We start from the raw sequence: 20,006 nt of genomic DNA on the forward strand, positions 1-20,006 counted from the left end.
GCCACGAAATCTGAAGAACAACCCTCATGGCGTCCATAACAACAAAGGATGAAGAAACTTATGGCGAAGAAGGAGCTTGCATGAAGATGACACTGGTTCTAGCAAACGGTATGAAGAACAAAGCTCACGACATCAACAAAGAGCTATCATGGCATCCGAGCAACTCAAAGCAAGAAACAATGGCATCCAAGAGCCACTAGTGAAAGAGAAGAAATGGTAAGCTCACGACAAACAAAGAAAACCCATGAGGAAACCCACTCACGGCTAGAAGAGATGGATAGCCACGAAATGAAGGAAGCCCACTCACGGCTATAACTCAAATACACCAGCACTCATGGTGACCATGCATGCATACCACGAAATGGAGATGAAGAGAGCATGACAGGGAGAAACCAGAATAATGGCAGCTAGGGTTTGAAAACCCTTGTCGATTTCTTCCTCTCATATTTTTACTCCCAAGGCATTCGAATGACAAAATAACCAAAGACTTCAGATTGTGTGATTTTTGATAGCCCCTTAAAACAATTCGAATTCTCCTTTCAGGTCCATATGTAAAGGGAGTGTAATAATTCTATATAACATTTTATAAATTTTTATACATTTTAAATGATTTTGTTCTATTTTAATATTTTATCATTTAATATATATAAAATTTATAAAATGTTTTATCATACTTGTCCTTTATCATATTTATAAACATTAATATGTTTAATATTTAGTAAATAATAATATTGATTATTTAATATTTTTTAAACACATTAATATCGATAAATATGATAAAGAGAAATATTTGCATAAATCTTGTAAAATTAATATATCAAATAGCTACAATTATAAAGCCTTTGTTAATATTAATTATTATAAAAAGGGGGAAACAAGAGGATGAAGCAATGCAAAGGATAAGATAACTATGAAGTTGGGAGTTTATTTTAAGATCTGAAGTGATTTTCAGTTGAGTCTTTCAGTAAAGGCAAAGAGTTCTATTTTTAGTAGAGATAGATTATTTCAGTGTAAAGACGTTACATGGAGTTCATTCTTAGATAAGGAGATAGTTTGCGTTTCTCATGTAGTCAAGAGCATTTCTGTGCTATTTTTGGCCTATTATTGAGCAGTTAAAGCGAGTTTTGCATTCAGATCATTTTGGGAACCTGTTTTATGCATTTTTGCATGGTTATAGATGAGATTGACATGCTATATTTTTAGCTTGACATTGAAATCCGACCTAGGGTTTTTTGCATGATTTTGAGAAGATTGAGGCAGTTTTTCAGTTGGCTATCAATTGGTCAAGTGGTTGAGAGCAGTTTTTAGGGGTTTCTTCACAGTTTGGATCAATTTTGACTCATTTTTCCCATGCATATTTCTGATATCCGAATTAGGGTTTTGAGCTCTATTTATTGTACATTCACCTCATTGTGAGATATTTTTTTTCGTGCTTGGATTTTTTGCACATTGTAAATTTTGAGTTGATTGTAAGAGCACTTTGGAGCAGAGATTTTTCAGCATTGGTTATACAGATTCAGTGGTTCCTTCTCATTGATTCTCGTGCAATATTGTGGATTCTTTACTTCTATGTTCTGTTCGTCCTTCATTAAAACTATATTCCTTATTGCATGTTAGAATCTCGATACTTGTAATTGCAGGTCTTTGTTTGTGTCATTTTTTTGCAGAAAATTGGTAAAACCTACGTTTTCGTTTCAAAGCAAAAGATTCCGGGTCCTTGCATAGAATCACTTTTGTAGTTACATGCTTGATTGGGTATTGTGAATCATTTGTATCTTGGGTAATTGGTGTTTTATTACAATTGAAGTTGCATACAAATCATGGGTGTATCACCTCATTTAGGTTAGTATTCATTATTTTTATTCACTTCTCATCCCTTTTCCCGCATACAATTTAGGTTTTAGGTGATTACTATTTAGGAACCGACCTAGCTTTTGGAGATTCATCTCTCGTTTTAGGACAACCCACCACCCGAGAGAGTTTCAATGTTTCAACAAGATAGCTATATTCAACATCTTGCTATAGGCGCAATCCTGATTGACAACAACTAGACCTAATGTGCCCCATCTCCAATAGCTCCTCAATTGCCTTCTCTATCTCATTTTTATGTTTCTTAGGATGATGATAGGGGCTAATCATGATTGGTTTGGCTCCCTCCTCAAGCTCAATAACATGCTCTATTCCCCTGTCAGGAGGAACCCCATGTGGAATATCGCCAAATACTTTGGCATGCCTGTCAAGTATCTCTTGGATATTGGGTGGATGGCTCTTTAACTGTGGCTCTTGTGGAGTTGGCATAATGAAACATTTTGTTGCCCATTCTATGTCATTATGCCGAAAAAGTCTCTACATTCTCCTCAAGGAGACTACTCTATAACTCCCATCCAAAAGTCCTCCAAGTACAATAGTTCTGCCCTCATGTTGGAATCTCATCTCCAATTTTGCTAGGTTGAGTGTGAACTCAACTAGCAAGGCCATCTATGTCATGCCGAGGATGACATCATAGTCTCCCATGTTTACTACATAGAACTCATCCTCCAACTCATGGCCATCTCGAAACTTGATGTGAAGATGATATCTTCCGAATGCATAATAATTTTTCAACATTAGCTACCATGACTCTAAACCCAACATGCTCCTCGGTTTGCAAATCTCTTGTGGCTACTAATCGTGCATCTATGAAGTTGTGTAGCCCCTGTTTCAAAGAGAGAGATCACTTTCTACCCTTGGATAGTACCTCAGACCCTAAATGTGATTTCTTTTTGAGCCCCTGTCAATCGTGCCAATGACCTATCATCCTTAGGAATGATGTTCTTCTCTAGAGTGCTACTCTCTTCCGAATCAGAGTACTGATCCTCCCCCTCTGACTGTGACTTCTCCGCTATAGAATACTCCATTTGATTTTCCTTAGCCTTGAGAGGGCACTTATGAGATAAGTCCCAAGGCTCTCTACAATGAAAACACAGCCTCCTCCTCCTCAACTCATTCGAGGTGTCATTATCCAGCTTCCTATTATCCCCATTTGGCTATGCTTCCTGGTAAAAAGGTTTTTTGTCCTTATCCTTCTTCGTATGTGAATCCCTAGGCTGAAATTTGCTCTTAAAAGAAGAAGGTGATAAGTCACGAGCCTTGTTAGTGGCCTCTTGTAATGTAGCTGGGTCATGCCCCTTGACCCAACCCCTCAAGGGATCTAGGAGTCTATTCATAAATAGCACTACTATTCTCCTCTCTGAAATATTTGTAACCAACATAGCTAACTTCTGAAATTCACTAATGTACATCTCAATTGATCCCCACTGCTTGAGCTGTGCCAACTCTTTAAACTGTAACTTGGGATCTTTGGTATCAAATCTCTCTATGAGTCTCTCAGTGAACTCCACATAAGATGTGATTTTATTATGCCCCAAGGTTACCATGCTATGGTGCCACCACTCATACGCTGGACCATCCAAATAAACAGCCGCATACTTGATAGCCTCCTCCTCAAGCATTGGATTTAGCTGGAAGTATGTATCTACCTTTTGCACCCAAGCTCGTGCAGTTATCTTCCCTGAAGCATCATAATAAGGTAAATAAAGTTTTTCAATTTTCTTTTTCAGCTCAAAGTTTTGATTTTTCCCTCCTGCTCTAGGCATGTGTCTCATCATATCAATTTGCCTATTCTGCTCCTGTTGCATCGCTGCCCCTGCTCTAACATACCCAGTAACTGTCTGAACATTACCTCCGTCTGATTTGGACTGACATTCCTGCCTCCGCCTAGTCCTGTATTCCTGTTATCTCGGTCACCCATACTGCTGTTTTGTTCAAAGAATATCTCCTTCGTGTCTATATGACTGAATTCTATGTCCACTTGCATAGATGAACTAGACTACTCGCTCTGTGAGTTCGAATCTTTGTTGTCTTGCTCTGGTATGGTGGAAGTTAATGGCCTCTGTCGCATGCTCAAACATACATTCTTAACCTGTTTTATTTTTGACTTTAGTGTTTTGACATTTTGTCAAACACTTTTCCCTCTATCCAGTTGTTCCAAATTCCTTGTAAGGCCTCCACAGGATGGCAGGACTTAAAGCTCTGATACCATTGTAATGGGCACTCTGGAAATGCCCAAGAAACTAAACTGTTGATAAGAATTTTGTCAAATAGTTTGCATTCAACTCCTTATTACTCTGTTTACTAATTTAACCCCTTATGACTTCGGAAATGAGACATTTATATTGTTTGCTTGCATGGAATTGAAAATCACTCAACATGAACAAAAGAAAGTACAATGATATGCAGATTGAAAATTGTATATCATTTTTAGAATTAAATAAAAACAAATACATGGCAGATTATCAACTCACTAATTGCTCCACTATTATTGACATAATGCTCCAACAAATGTTATTATAAACCCATTGCTATAATGACATGAATAGTGTTGCGTGAATAGTGCCGCATGAACAGTACCCGCGTGAACAATGTTGCTACAGTATTTTGTCTTCCAAACAAATCTAATATCTTCATAAGGTCATTCTCTATCTTCATAAAGTCATTCTCTCAAAGTAGCATAAATGTTGGATGAGTAAAGAAGAAGATATGAGCAAAACATCAAATCTGCCTGTAGCTAGAAACACACCCAATCTGCCTGATAATGAAGCTGATAACAATGGATTCCAAAGGCCAAGCTCCAAAGGAATGACTTCTAGAATGTCATAAGAGAGGATAGACATCCTCTAATGTCAAGAATGGATTTGCAACTCACATATCAATTTTCTTCTCATATTCAACTTGTTGAATGAAGCCACTAACACTACCTTTTATTCTTTCTCCAAGGATCGATTCAACTCACATGAGCAATGTGGGATAAAAGATGTGCAATATAAAACATATTAAAATAATCACTTAGGTCTCCCTTAGGCACCATTTGCACACATTCTCATAAAATTTAATATTCAAGTAACACTTTAATATTTTACAACTAAATTGAATGTTACTTTAATAATACTTTAGGCATAAAAACATATTAGCTATCGGACTTCGAATAACACAAGTCATAGCTCGTCGGAAAGCTCTCGTTGAGGAGTATCAAATCCAATCACCAAAACTAGCCTCTTCTGTGTCCTGCGGACTTACTCAAAATAGTAAGTATGCTTGAAACTAAGTAAATCAACTCCGTTTTGGCCCAAACTGGAGATGATTGAGCCAAAACACTCTAAGATCCCTTTAAACCTTTCGTTAGCCCTCGGGACCATGTAGAACTAGGCTAACACTTACACACTTGGTCGACTGTTAAAATGGGGATGTTACACAACCACCAATTTGTAATCGGTCAATCCATCAATATTAACAATATTCAATTATAATGTGGTGATCAGTATACAATTTTTTTTATGTATAATTGATATATATATATATATATATATGTATGTATATATATACATACATATATATCTATATGTATATGTATGTATATATATACATACATATATATCTATATGTATATGTATGTATATATATACATACATATATATCTATATGTATATGTATGTATGTATATATATATATATATATATATATATATATATATCACATTTTATATTAATCTCTTCAATTATACATAAATGTTTATATTTAAATTTCTCTATTTTATATATATATATATATATATTATATGTAAAATAAAGAATTATTCTTTATTACATCTCATATAATATTCACAATAATTGTCATACAACAAATATCAGACTGGAGCTACAAGAACATTAACACTCCCTCTTAGCTAGGGAGGATAGAATCAGTTCTAATGGCATGTCCACAGATATCTTTGATTAAGAGATATCCACCATAATGATATCATCTCATGATATCAATTGTAATGGCCTACAAATACCAAGTCTTATGATATTTATCAAATACTTAGAGTAATGGCCTACGAATATCAAGTTCCATGGTAAATACCTAGTTCTCAAGAAGCCCATAAGGTATGTGCGCATGTATCAATTATCTATCATTTTCAATCACTGTCTTCCCTATCATACAATAAAATTGTTCGTTGGACACAGGAATCATTAACACTTCATATGCTGAAGCCTCTTGCGATTCTGAGAATTATGCACCATACAATATTATAACATCCAACTATGCAATCAATACTCAACAACCTGCAATAGTCTTATCCGAGGAAAACAAAAGGAATACCCATTACATGACAATGAATCATGATTTATGATATACAAGACGTTTCCAGATCATAGCAACATGAGTCACGATGCAAACTCATCCAGCTCTCGATATGAGAAGGAATATGAAGGCACAAACAGAACTGATTATACAAGATGCCGTTGACACAATTGATATTCATACTTAGTGAATTAATGGCAGTTACACACAGATGTTACATAGCAAGGAAGCATCAGCGATAGGATGCCAGATGTATATGGCTCTTTCATGTGGGAAAAGAACTGATGGTGCCAAGATAGCCACACACGGTTGCATGACACGATAGGACATCTTCGATAGCAACTATAGTCTGTTTTGCTTCATAAGGAATGAAAGATATCCCACGCAGCTACCAAAACATTAACAATAATGTGTTCGATGACATGTATTTTAGATGTCTTCTACTAGCCACATAAGTACTTATAAATGGCATGTATTCTAGATGTTTTCTTTCTGTAAGGCATATATAGAATCCATGTTATAGAATTTACTTGGCTTTTTTGAGTAATAACTTTTCAGCTAAATAATCTCTTCTATTTGATATAATACCAAATTGGAAAGTGATTTGAGCTGACTTGTTGTTTCAGGTATTATTACTTTTATTATTAATTTAGAAAATAAATATAGCTTTTGTTTTCAACTTTTTGATACTTGCATACTTTCTTTCATTGCACTGTAACTTGACTATATTTTTTGTTCGATAAAATGAGAGCTAAATGGATCCCTCCTGTATCAAATAAAAAGTAAGACATTACTTAGCACAAAACAACGTTGAGTGCTGGATATGTACATAGAAAACTTTGGAGATTATGTCTGCATCTGCTGCCTTATTCTACTAAACATTGTGTGTGTGTGAGAGAGAGGCCACTAACAAGAGCTTTACAGTGACTACACCTTGCAGTAATTTCCAAACCATTATTAGGTCAATAAGCTTCTAAATATATATAGAATGGAAGCTATGCACTAATTGTTCAGTGGGCCTAGAGTTCAACAACTGGAACCCTTGCATTGACTACCTGGGCAGGAGTAACAGTAGGTGATGTGCCTGGAACTGCACCCTGTTGCTGCTCCATTATGCCTGAGTATCCCTGTTTTTGTTACAGTGACTTATACCATTTACAATTTTACATGCTTCTTTTTCTTTCTTCCCTCTTGCTGGTTCTCTTCTTCACATAAAGTTCTCATCTTAAATACATCCAATTTTGTATTGGTATCCTGAGAGAAAATGTAGAGTTAAGCCAATTTATTCCGGGGGAGCAATGTTCTTGTGTAGATGCCAAAGAGCTCTCTTTAAGGACTTCCTTGGAAATTTTCATCAGCCCTGCGTTGCCTGAGCTCGTATTGGATGAAAACTTGATAATTGTTTGTCCTCTCTATCATATTGCCTTTACGGTTAGATATTGCAAATGCTTATTATCTTGCTCATGTTTTCTGGACACTATATTAATACAAATGCTTGATCCAACTATGTTTACAATCATTGGGGACAATGTAAAAGTAAATAAATCACTTGCATAATTATATATGGTTAATTGATAAATTAAAGAAAGAAAATAACAATTAAATAGATAAACAAGCTGGGACTGACATCAGATATTATGATAAATGCCATAGTAAATGTGGAATCAATTAAATTCAATCCATGGTTGCTTGGTGCTGAATTTAATGATGTCACCATGAAGATGTCAGAAGTCTATTCGTCATGATACCATAATTTTAGAACCTGTTAGATGACTGTTACCGACCTGGAAATCTGACTGTAAAACTCCTTGCTAAACTTCTGTTGGTGGATGTGATCTCTGCAAGTGAGGACTTGAACTTGTGTGCAGAATTGTTACTGTGACTTGTGGATTGAATCTGGCTGAATTCTACTGTTTGGATTTTTTTGCCTCTTTATATGCTCCATGTGATAAGGAACTTGCAGTGTTGAGAAACACCTTTGAGAAATCTGCTGAATTGCGAGGGTTATGATCTCCTTGGTTGGACTACTAGATGGACTGATTGAGTGATGAACAAAAAACAAACAATAAGCAAGCATGTGGTATTCTCATAGGACAATGATGCAATGCTGGCATCCATGTGCTCAATGTATGTTTCTTACTCTTGTAGATGATTTATTTGAATTGGGTTTAGTCTTTAATACATCATCATAGTGTGCATTTTGGAATAACTTGAACTTCAATTAGCTCAGAACTGCTAGTCAAAATGTAAGCATGGGTTTACAATAAAAATTGAGGGTTCAGATATGTGGACTTGTAGATGCTTAAGATCAATTCTATACTTCTAGACCCAAACCCGGGCAGCAAATAGTAAATTTAGAGATTGGGATCAATTTTCAGGGATTAGGGGCAACAGGCTCCAAATTGGATAGTGTTATTTGGCTGCTTCCATGCACAGTATGCCATCTTATACGTTATTTGATATATAAAGGACAGCATAGCCACAGGACCAAAACATGAGAAAAGAGGGCATGCACATGAATTCTCACCATTTATAATAGAAGAATTTAAAAGCTACATCATAATTTATGATAATTGTCTGCAGTTTAGAATGTTTGTGTATATGAATTCATGGTCAATGATCTGATCAAAGTCATATGCATGTTTTCTTTAGACATTAGAACATATTTGTTGTTGATTTACAAACTTGAATCTAGTAGAAATGGTGACAATTAGAGATTTATTGAAATTTATGCTATATACTTACTTGGACATTGGACTAACACATTATTGTGAACTCTCAGGTTCTCTTATATGACGATTGTGGAAAGCTTTTGGATTATAAGTTCCTAACGAATAATGAGGAAATAGAAATTGGTAAAAGCCTAGAATTTGACAGTTCCCTCGTAGAGATTTATGATACCATTGAGAAGGAACCATGTTTTGTGGGCATAAATAATGAACATAAAGAGTTGCCATTAACAAAGAAAGGATCTCTTTACAAAAAAGAGATTCATGGTACAATCGAAAAGAAACCATGTTTTCTAGGCTTAAATAATGAACAGAAAGAGATTTCATCGGTTAAAAAAGGATTTCTTCACAAAGGAGTTCCTGAATGCCCAGTTATTTCAAAAGGTTAGGATCTATTTAATGTATTAATGCATATTTCTTATCTGATGATGAAGCACAACTTGATGCATAAGCTAGTAAAGAATTCTTAGAGTACTAATAAAATTGTAACACATGACAGCATGTTCAATCTTTTTTCTCTGTCAGCAACAAGCATTAGCTGTTTATGGTGTTAAACAGAAAGGAATATATTCTTGATAACAATTGATTGCAAAACTTTGATTATCATGGAATATGCTTCATTGCAATACATTTTTCAACAGTTAAAGTGGTTGAAGAAACAAAGAAATTGGGACAGCAGGTCAATCAAGGTGAAGTCAACAGGAAGGATTCAAATTTGGAAGGTTGGTATTCTCAAACATAGCATGAAAAATAATCTACTCTTACAACTCTAAGGAATGCTGGGACTATTATTCCAATCTCTGCTTCTTAGTTTGTCAAATGAAAATGAATTAAGAAAGTAATGGAAGATATTGACGCGATCTCTGATATATACTCGATGGAAAATATATGCACAATGTCAGTTATCTGTTAATTGTAATGTCTGATATATGATTATGATGCATACAATATGTTTTATATGGCAATTGAAATGTCTGACATGCAATGGATCTATCCAATGTGAAAGATGAATTCTATCACTTGCATGTAAAGTTTCTGCAAATTCTTTGGACTGAATATAGATTTGATTCCACCTTCTCTATCTTCTTATAACTTGCTGTAACTTCAGATTATTGCCTTTAATTGGGTTAGAAATGTAAATCAAAATTCTGTCTTTTACTTCTGCAATTTGTATGAGGGCAGTAATGACTAAGGAGCAGACCTGTCTTTGTTCTTGTGTGCTCTTAGACTTCATCCTTACCCTCTATAAGTATAGGAATCAAGGGACATGTCCTTAGAAAGGACATGTCTCTTCCAATGTTATTTGTCTAACCTCTAGAAGTCAGCAACTTTCGAAGAATAATTAAGTTTTATCACAAGCATAAACAATGAAGTTTAGATTAGTCTTAAACCAAAACCTAAGGATAGATGCCAATCTTATAAAGGGAGCAATGCAAAGACTTAGTCCTATACTTATCATGCCATATCAGATTGAATCGATCTGTTATCAGATCAGTATGCTAACAAGTTACAGAATTAACACTCCCTCTTAACTTGATAATCATATTGAGAGATATCATATCTAGCAACATCAATAAAGATGAACAAGCAAGAACTGATACTCTATATCTATTTGAATCTCCTTAGCATGTGGTATCATAGAACACATGATGCAAAGTCATATTATTAAACCTGTAGTATGACAAATCACTACTACTAGTGATAATAGTATTGCAAAGAATACAATGTACAGGATAAATCTGAAGAGTAATTTAATTTCTTCATTTATCCAAGTTGTGACTCATAGATATTGGTATTTCTATATCACAACATGATCCTGAGTTTAAGATCTACTAGAATACAGGATAAACCCGGAGAATAATAAAATTCTTCCTTTCTCCAAGTTGTGACTCATAGATATTGGTATTTCTATATCACAACATGATCCTGAGTTTAAGATCTACCAAAATACTAGATAAACCCGGAGAATACTAAAATTACTTCTTTATCCAAATTGTGACTCATAGACATAGCAATGTCTACATCACAATATGATCTTGAACTCATCTAGATCTTACAGTAGAACTCTTCTATTTAGCACATTATCTAAGAGATCGTCATCTCTCATAATGTCTTTTTATACGAGTGTTCATTATCTCAGAGATCGTCACCTCTTAAATAATGAATACAAATGGTGGAGCCCATAACAGTCAATAGCTTGACAAATAAAATTATTTTATGAATAATATAAAGAATACAAATGGATTACAATTCAACCATACCAAGTCTTCTCCTGAAGTGGTCTATCTTTACTCTAGATAGAGGTTTGGTGAGAATGTCTGCTGTCTGATCTGCAGTGCAAATGTATTCTGATTTTACAGAATTCTTGTCTACCATATCTCTTACATAATAGTAAAGAATTTCAATATGCTTGGACCTGTCATGAAAAACTGGATTCACTGAAAGCTTGATGGATTTTTGATTATCACAATGAATAATCGTAGGGTTCATGGCTTGCCCAAATAATCCCACAAGTAACTTCCTTAGCCAGACTGCTTCTCAAGAGGCTATTGTGGCTGCAATGTATTAGACTTTTGTGGAGCTTTGAGCTACTGAAGACTGCTTCTTGCATATCCAAGATATCATTGCTGATCCTAAACTGAAACAACGTCTTGAAGTACTTTTCTTGTCTTCAACACTTCTACTCCAATCTAAGTCAGTGAATCCATGTAAATCTAAGCCAACCTTCTTGTATTTGAGTCCAAAATTAAAAGTGCCTTGTAAGTATCTCATAATGTGTTTAACTGCAGCTAGGTGTGATGCAGAGCCCTCTGTATTTATCTTCAAGGAATCTTAGTTCAATTCAAGGGATTCACAATAGGCTGGTACACCCTCAAGGAACCAAGAACATCTCAAAGATTACAACAAAGAACCCTGACATTATACACCAATAAAGACAACATCTTCACTCACACAATCAGATTGCTATGTCTGATTGCATTGTTTATAACTTCAGTTCTAAATATCTTCTTGAAAAACCCTTTGGAGTAATTGTTCCAAATTAGTAATTCTAAAACATATCCAAAGCTGAGACCAATCCAATAAGCAGATTATAAATTATGTACTCTGAACCAAGACCCATATTTTCTATCATAAATCAGGAGCCAAACCATTAACCCTTCCTAGGGAATCAAATAACTTTCTCAAAATAAATTTAAATAATACCAAACCAATTCTGCAGTATCCATTTCTAAGTCTAGTTTCCAAATATATAAGTTATTTTCTTTTCTCATTCATAAATCATTGTATAATATCAAATCTTTTTCTGCAACACCATTGAAGGCATTTAAAAACCAGTTTTCACTCAAATCTTCATAACTTTCCCAAATCTAAATGAAAATGATTCAAACTAGTTGGAATTGAAAGGTAGTTCACATATCTTTTCAATGAATATAATTAGAGATCCTGAGTCTCCAAAATATGTCCGCACCACATGCTGCAACATGACTATATTCAGCGAATCTCAAATCTGCAAACATCCACTTTCACCAAAATACCCATAACTTATTCATTTCTTCATAAAATTGAACCAAACCAAAAGCATGAAAAGAAGAATTCATCATACTATATATCCATTACTATATTACATGGTTTCCAGGCTGTACATGGCCGTACAAGGCCTGGAAACTACTCTAAAACTAAAAAAAAATCAAAACCACAACAATAAAATGCACCAAAGATGTATCAAAGTATTTCCTCTTCTCCAAATTGATTTGGTTCGACCATACAATGGTTTTTATATCCATTTGACAGTTATAAACCTTCTTAACTACCCTCAAGACCAACCATATACCTTTTTACATCATTTTTCTATTATTAGCAACTTTCTCAATGTTGCATTTTACAACTTTTTATGCAACTTTTACATTTTTGACAAAAATGGATTCATAGCCTTTACAACTTGACCCAAATACAATATAAATGACTCAAATGTATTTAATATCACAAATAATGAATCTTAACTTTCTCATGTTCTTGTAGTTAATGTGCTCCTGCACCATACTCCCAAATTTGAAAAGTTTCCAAGTCTCTTGGAATGGTGTGCCATAACCTGCAAAAAAAAAAAAAAAATAATGACAAAAATCTTCATCTTCACCTTCATTTGAATTTTCCTCTTCATGCCTTTATTACCATCATCTTTTTCCTTAAGGAGACATGACTGTCCTCAAAATTATCTTCTCAAATACTCCTGTTAGTGGAGCATTAATGGCTGCAACTTCCACGGCGTCTTATCAGTAAGAGATCCATCTTTACCATTGCTACTTCAAACTCTCCCCTATACCTCACCTAGGAGTCCTCCTCTTTCCCTCTCTCGCTAGTCTCTTGGCAATCAACTAGACCAATCCTTGGCCCTTGACCATTCATCTTACCCAATAGTAGATCCTGGAAGATGCCTCACCTTCTTTGTGCCATGCACCTTCTACCCAGCTTTATCTCCATTGGAGAATGGTTATGATAGACCTTTTCTTGTCTACCCATACATCCCAACCTTCATATGCAGCAAGATGGATAAGCACCTACAACCAAAACCCATCAACAAAACAAATACCAATTCTTCAAGGTCCTGGTGTGGATTGCCTCCCTCGGCGCTCTACCCACACACTCAAGATCTTCAAGCTCTGATACCAATCTGATGCAGAGCCCTCTGTATTTATCTTCAAGGAGTCTTAGTTCAACTCAAGGGATTCACAATAGGCTGGTACACCCTCAAGGAACCAAGAACATCTCAAAGATTACAACAAAGAACCCTGACATTATACACCAATAAAGACAACATTTTCACTCACACAATCAGATTGCTATGTCTGATTGCATTGTTCATAACTTCAGTTCTAAATATCTTCTTGAAAAACCCTTTGGAGTAATTGTTCCAAATTAGTAATTCTAAAACATATCCAAAGCTGAGACCAATCCAATAAGCAGATTATAAATTATGTACTCTGAACCAAGACCCATATTTTCTATCATAAATCAGGAGCCAAACCATTAACCCTTCCTAGGGAATCAAATAACTTTCTCAAAATAAATTTAAATAATACCAAACCAATTCTGCAATATCCATTTCTAAGTCTAGTTTCCAAATATATAAATTATTTTCTTTTCTCATTCATAAATCATTGTATAATATCAAATCTTTTTCTGCAACACCATTGAAGGCATTTAAAAACCAGTTTTCACTCAAATCTTCATAACTTTCCCAAATTTAAATGAAAATGATTCAAACCAGTTGGAAATGAAAGGTAGTTCACATATCTTTTCAATGAATATAATTAGAGATCCCGAGTCTCCAAAATATGTCCGCACCACATGCTGCAACATGACTATATTCAGCGAATCTCAAATCTACAAACATCCACTTTCACCAAAATACCCATAACTTATTCATTTCTTCATAAAATTGAACCAAACCAAAAGCATGAGAAGAAGGATTCATCATACTATATATCCATTACTATATTACATGGTTTCTAGGCTATACATGGCCGTACAAGGCCTGGAAACTTCTCTAAAACTAAAAAAATCAATCAAAACCACAACAATAAAATGCACCAAAGATGTATCAAAGTATTTCCTCATCTCCAAATTGATTTGGTTCGACCATACAATGGTTTTTATATCCATTTGACAGTTATAAACCTTCCTAACTACCCCCAAGACCAACCATATACCTTTTTACATCATTTTTCTATTATTAGCAACTTTCTCAATGTTGCATTTTACAACTTTTTACGCAACTTTTACATTTTTGACAAAAAATGGATTCATAGCCTTTACAACTTGACCCAAATACAATATAAATGACTCAAATGTATTTAATATCACAAATAATGAATCTTAACTTTCTCATGTTCTTGTATTTAATGTGCTCCTACACCAAGGTGAATCTCCTTTGGCTCACACATAAATTGGCTCAAGGCATTAACAATATAGCAAATATCAGGTCTTGTATTTACTAAGTACATAAGGGACCCAGTCATCTGTCTATAGAGAGTGGAATCTATGGAAGATGATTCTGCTGCCGCTTCTTTGAGTTTATGTAGATTAGTCTCCATAGGAGAAGACATAGACTTGCAATTCCACATTCCAAATCTCTTCAAAATATCTGATGTGTACTTCCCTTGATTAAGTATGATACTGTTAGAATTCTGCTGTACTTCCAGTCCTAGGAAGTAATGAAGGAGTCCCAAGTCTTTCATCTCGAATTCTCTAATTAGATCTTTCTTGCATTAATCTATGAGATGATCATCACCTGTTATAAGTAAATCATCAACATACAATATCAGAATTACCATATCATCTTTATCTCTTTTATGATATAAATTGGGATCAGCTTCAATTTTGGAGAATCCTAATCCAGTGAGAACCTTATCAATTCTTTCATACCAAGCCCTTGGAGCCTGCTTAAGCCCGTGGAGAGCTTTCTTGAGTCATTTAGGAATGTTGTTTTTACATCCATCTGATGTGCTTTCCATCCCTTTGATATTGCAACAGCTAGGATGAATTCAACAACAGATTTTTTTTCAAGCTTTGGAACAATTTCTCAAACATCATTCTCAATAATGGAATGATATCCTTCTGTTATAGCAACCTTCCAAGTTGTAAGTTTAAAATCTTTTGAAACATTGGTGGTTTTGATTTTGATAAATCACTTATTTTGTTCTGGTTAGATAGTAATAAATCCGACATCAAATCCATGATGCCACTTGTATTGATATCAGGACATTAAGTTCACCAAGTACTAAATCGGATATCAAATCCATGATGTCACCTGCATTGGTATTCGAATATCAAATACATGATATTCACCAAGTGCTTTGAGTACTAGTATCCAGACATTAAGTCCACGAAGTACTCAATCCTTGAGTCGAGAAGACTCAAACCATGGATTGCTACTATCCACAAATCAAAAAAAAAAAAAATCACATTGATAAATTTAGCCAGATATGCAATCAATATGGTCTATGCTATATTCACATATCAAATACATGATCATGCAAAATATCCAATTATAGACTCAACTATATAAAAGAGGTTTTAGTCTTTGCTATAACATAGCCAAACACAACCAGTAATGTAGCTTGGGCTAAATATAATCTTGAAAAGAAATGCTAATACATATGAATCCCCAAAGGAAGAGTTTATAATGCAAAACTAGGTGAAAGTAGGCCCATGTATAAACTCTTTTCAAGTTCGAGCATCTCTAAGGTGGATTCAATCCATACATGCAAGTTCTCAATTTATCCATGATTGTATTTAAACCAAATTGAAGTAACTAAAGTCCATGACACTTAATGTGATCTACTCTCTTAGTGAAGAGTTTACAAGTTTCCTATCTACTTCCTCTAAAATTTAGGTTTAACTACTTTTGGTAGGACTCCCTCTCAATGTGTACACTGTAGGGTCTCCTCATGTTATCTAGTCAAATTTTATAGATAATTTTCTCAAGGGGTTACGAGTCATTATCAAACCATGAGAATTTTCTGCTTATGTCACTTAACCTAGTTTTATCTTAGAATTAATGGTTTATACAACCAGTTTTAATTCTTTAACACATACTCATAAATGAATATAATGTAATATCCCTATTGACATTTTAACCTTAAACAAAAAATATTCTACAATGTTTAGAGTGCACCTGGAAATGTTTGAATGCTCTTGTAAATGATTCCCTCTGACATTTGTTGATTTCCTCTGTGCACTTTGATTTAACAATTCCATAACAAACCATGGTAGCTAATCAAAAATTATTTTGAGATGCTGATTCAATCATGATGATGCATCCATTGCCTTGGTTTAGGACAAATGATATCCTATGTTATTGACTGACTCAAATTATGGCTTGGGCAGCCTCCATGTCCCAGTCATGTTGATAGACAGTAATAGCCAGAACAATGGTCTGAACTGTTGTCCCACAAATCATTCTTGTCCCCAGTCATATACATCTTCTTTAAACCTCAGTTGTATCACTCTTAATGGGAGAGTGGCTTATAAAAAATAAAAATAAACACCTCCAAATACAATTAACTTCCAATGTAATCTCAATAACTGTAATCACCCACGCTCAAGAGAGAACTGTTTGGTTCAAGATGACGGTAACATAGTATATATGTATCATCTTCGATAACACCCTCTATGTGAGTTTCGACGATGCACCTTCTCAATCTCTAATGGCGTAAATTGCATGGCAAGCAAGATTTACACAGCCTTAAATCCTTGTTGGATCCACCATCGCTGTCTGCACAATGAATCATCACGAAGCTAGTGCCACAGGCAGTGTTGTGAGATGTGCTCCCTCCTCAAAAGAGCCCCATGAAATGGCCAAGCCCAATTGTCGGATCGTAGATCTGCATTCCATGCCATCTACATACTAGATCACTGCACACAAGCCAGTGTATAGACTAGCTCGCTACCACAACATTGCCAAGATAAGGTGAATAGATATTTCTCATTGCTCGAGGCATAAGAAGTGTGTTCACTGATTCACTCATGAGTCCAACTGGCAACACAATCCAATCTAAAGGATATTGCGTAATGACCATTGTACAAACCACACAACGTGATAGATTTGTTGGGCATTGTGAAACATTCTGCAACTCAAATAAAGACTTTGGACCCCTTCATTTCGAACACCAGTAACATTGATAAACACATGCAAATACCGATTGCAAAAAGCCAACATGATAAAGTGGTTCCGTAAAGAACTTTCTCCACAAACCTCTTCATGTAGCTGAATGAATTCAACAGCAAAAATAATTTGGAAGCATTCAATTTCTTCAAACATTAGACATTTGAAATCTCTTCTAATCCTCCCAACGTGACAAATTGTTCAATTCTGCCCATGAATCTAAATGGATCTACCTTCAAGCGGTTAAGCTTCCCAAGAAGGAACCAGGCTTTGATACCATGTAAAGTTTCTGCAAATTCTTTGCGCTGAATATAGATTTGATTCCACCTTCTATATCTTCTTATAACTTGCTGTGAGTAACTTCAGATTATTGCCTTTAACTGGATTAGAAATGTAAATCAGAATTCTGTCTTTTACTTCTGCAATTCGTATGAGGGCAGTAATGACTAAGGAGCAGACTTGTCTTTGTTCTTGTGTGCTCTTAGACTTCATCCTTACCCTCTATAAGTATAGGAATCAAGGGACATGTCCTTAGAAAGGACATGTCTCTTCCAAAGTTATTTGCCTAACCTCTAGAAGTCGGCGACTTTCCAAGAATAATTAAGTTTAATCATAAACATAAACAATGAAGTTTAGATTAGTCTTAAACCAAAACCTAAGGATAGACGCCGATCTTATAAAGGGAACAATGCAAAGACTTAGTCCTATACTTATCATACCATATCAGATTGAATCGATCTGTTATCAGATCAGTATGCTAACAAGTTACAGAATTAACATTGCAGTAATTGACTATGCCATCTCTGATTTACAATGGAAATATGCGATTGATATTTATTGCTTATAGCCACACTGCAATGTCTGATAATCTATAATATTATTCAGTGGAAAGTGATTGGTTAGGAGCGAGCAGTGGTGTGTTTGGTTATCAATGAATGCTTGCACTTCATTGTATGCCGTCTCTGATATACAATCTGAAGTGTGTGATCTCTTAGATACTGTCTCTGATATATGCTGTTCATACTTGCTCCAGTAAAGCTCATTAGGCTGTTGTCTCGAAACAGAGCATATGCAAGACGATAAGAAAAGAGAAGTAATCTGTATAAAATGATTTTGAAAGATATCCACTCTTGAGGCATGAATAGACATGAGAATGGGATGCATCCGATCTCCTTGATTTCCTCCATTACTTAATGATGCCATTTATGATTATATTATCTCAGAACCATTTGTTTATTACTTAACAAATTATTTGCAAATGGTTATTGGTGTGGACTTAGCTAATCACCATAAAATTGATTTCTCATTAAAACAGCATACAACCATGCTACCAATATCTCTTGCAATGGATCGATACTATTCAGTGGCAATTGCTAGAAATGTCTATTGATATGTTGAATCTCATCTGAACCCTGTGATGGATACATGATTGGAATTGTTGCTATGCTGATTGTTTTTGTTCACTGGAAATCTTTATTCCAAGAAACCATCTTAAGTAGACTTCTCGGTCTCCTTACTATCTGAATATATACTAACTCCAATATACATTAGCAGGATGTTTGAGAGTGGTTTCAGATCTCTAGAAGTTATAATGAAGATAATAGGTTTTAGAAGATTTGCTGATTGTCAAGTTTAGTCAAATTTTAGTAATTAGGAGACTCTATGAACATTCTCTCTGTCTCTCCCTCTCTCTCTCTGTGAATTCTGGATCTACTCTCTCCTCATCACCCTTCCTCTATCCCCTCTCTCTGCCATTCTCTACGGTAGTGTTGAAATTGGTTAAGTTCCAATTTTTGAAAATCTACTTGAACCTCCTTGAAATTGTAAATATTATAAGATCAATTTGGTGGAGATAGAAACTAACTATTGTTGATTGAAATACTGTTCTGAATTAAATGTTTTCTTAACTTCGTTCTTGAGCTTTGATAAATATTAAACTTCTCTCGAATCAGATCAACTTCAGATATATACATCGCAGTTTTAATTTCTTTCTATGCATTTCAGAACAGTATTGAATGAATGTGAATAATACTATCACACACACACACACACACAGATATAGATGCACAACCTTACTGATTAATGAGGAGCAAATAGCAGACTGCAGATATATCGAAGACTGTATAATTGATGCCTTAGATTGATGATTTCCATCAGTCATTTGACCAGTATTAAATATGGCGTGAAGCAAGCCCACGTAGGGGCATGACTCTACGTGGCTTATGCCATGTAGTGTCATGACCCTACGTTGGCATTGCCAACAAGGAGATGGCCGATAATTAATTCGATTCTTTAGCAATTGGTTTGATCATAACTTCAACTTATGATTAATGTGTAATTTGACATATGTTAATTATAATTTATATATATATCAAGCTTTCACATATTTGGAATTCTATCAATATGTGTGTGTGTGTGTGTGTGTGCGCGCGTGCGTGTGTGTCTATATA

At 34.9% G+C, this 20,006-nt stretch overlaps 1 protein-coding gene across 2 annotated transcripts in view; it reads left to right on the forward strand.

Annotated features, from left to right (window-relative positions):
- The window catches only part of LOC149567729 (uncharacterized), a 379,835-nt gene that overhangs the window by 23,292 nt on the left and 336,537 nt on the right, over positions 1 to 20,006 (forward strand). Inside the window, exons 3-4 of one of the 2 annotated variants that reach the window (XM_089820994.1) lie at positions 8,945 to 9,275; positions 9,533 to 9,613. The exons of the other annotated variant lie outside the window; for it this stretch is intronic. Coding sequence (XP_089677120.1) covers positions 8,945 to 9,275; positions 9,533 to 9,613 — 412 coding nt within the window. The remainder of the gene's footprint in view (positions 1 to 8,944; positions 9,276 to 9,532; positions 9,614 to 20,006) is intronic. 2 annotated transcript variants of the gene reach the window in all.

The sequence above is a fragment of the Cupressus sempervirens genome, chromosome 3, assembly GCF_028749045.1.
Source record: "Cupressus sempervirens isolate cs-2001-9-10 chromosome 3, ASM2874904v1, whole genome shotgun sequence".
NCBI classification, from domain to species: Eukaryota; Viridiplantae; Streptophyta; class Pinopsida; order Cupressales; family Cupressaceae; genus Cupressus; species Cupressus sempervirens.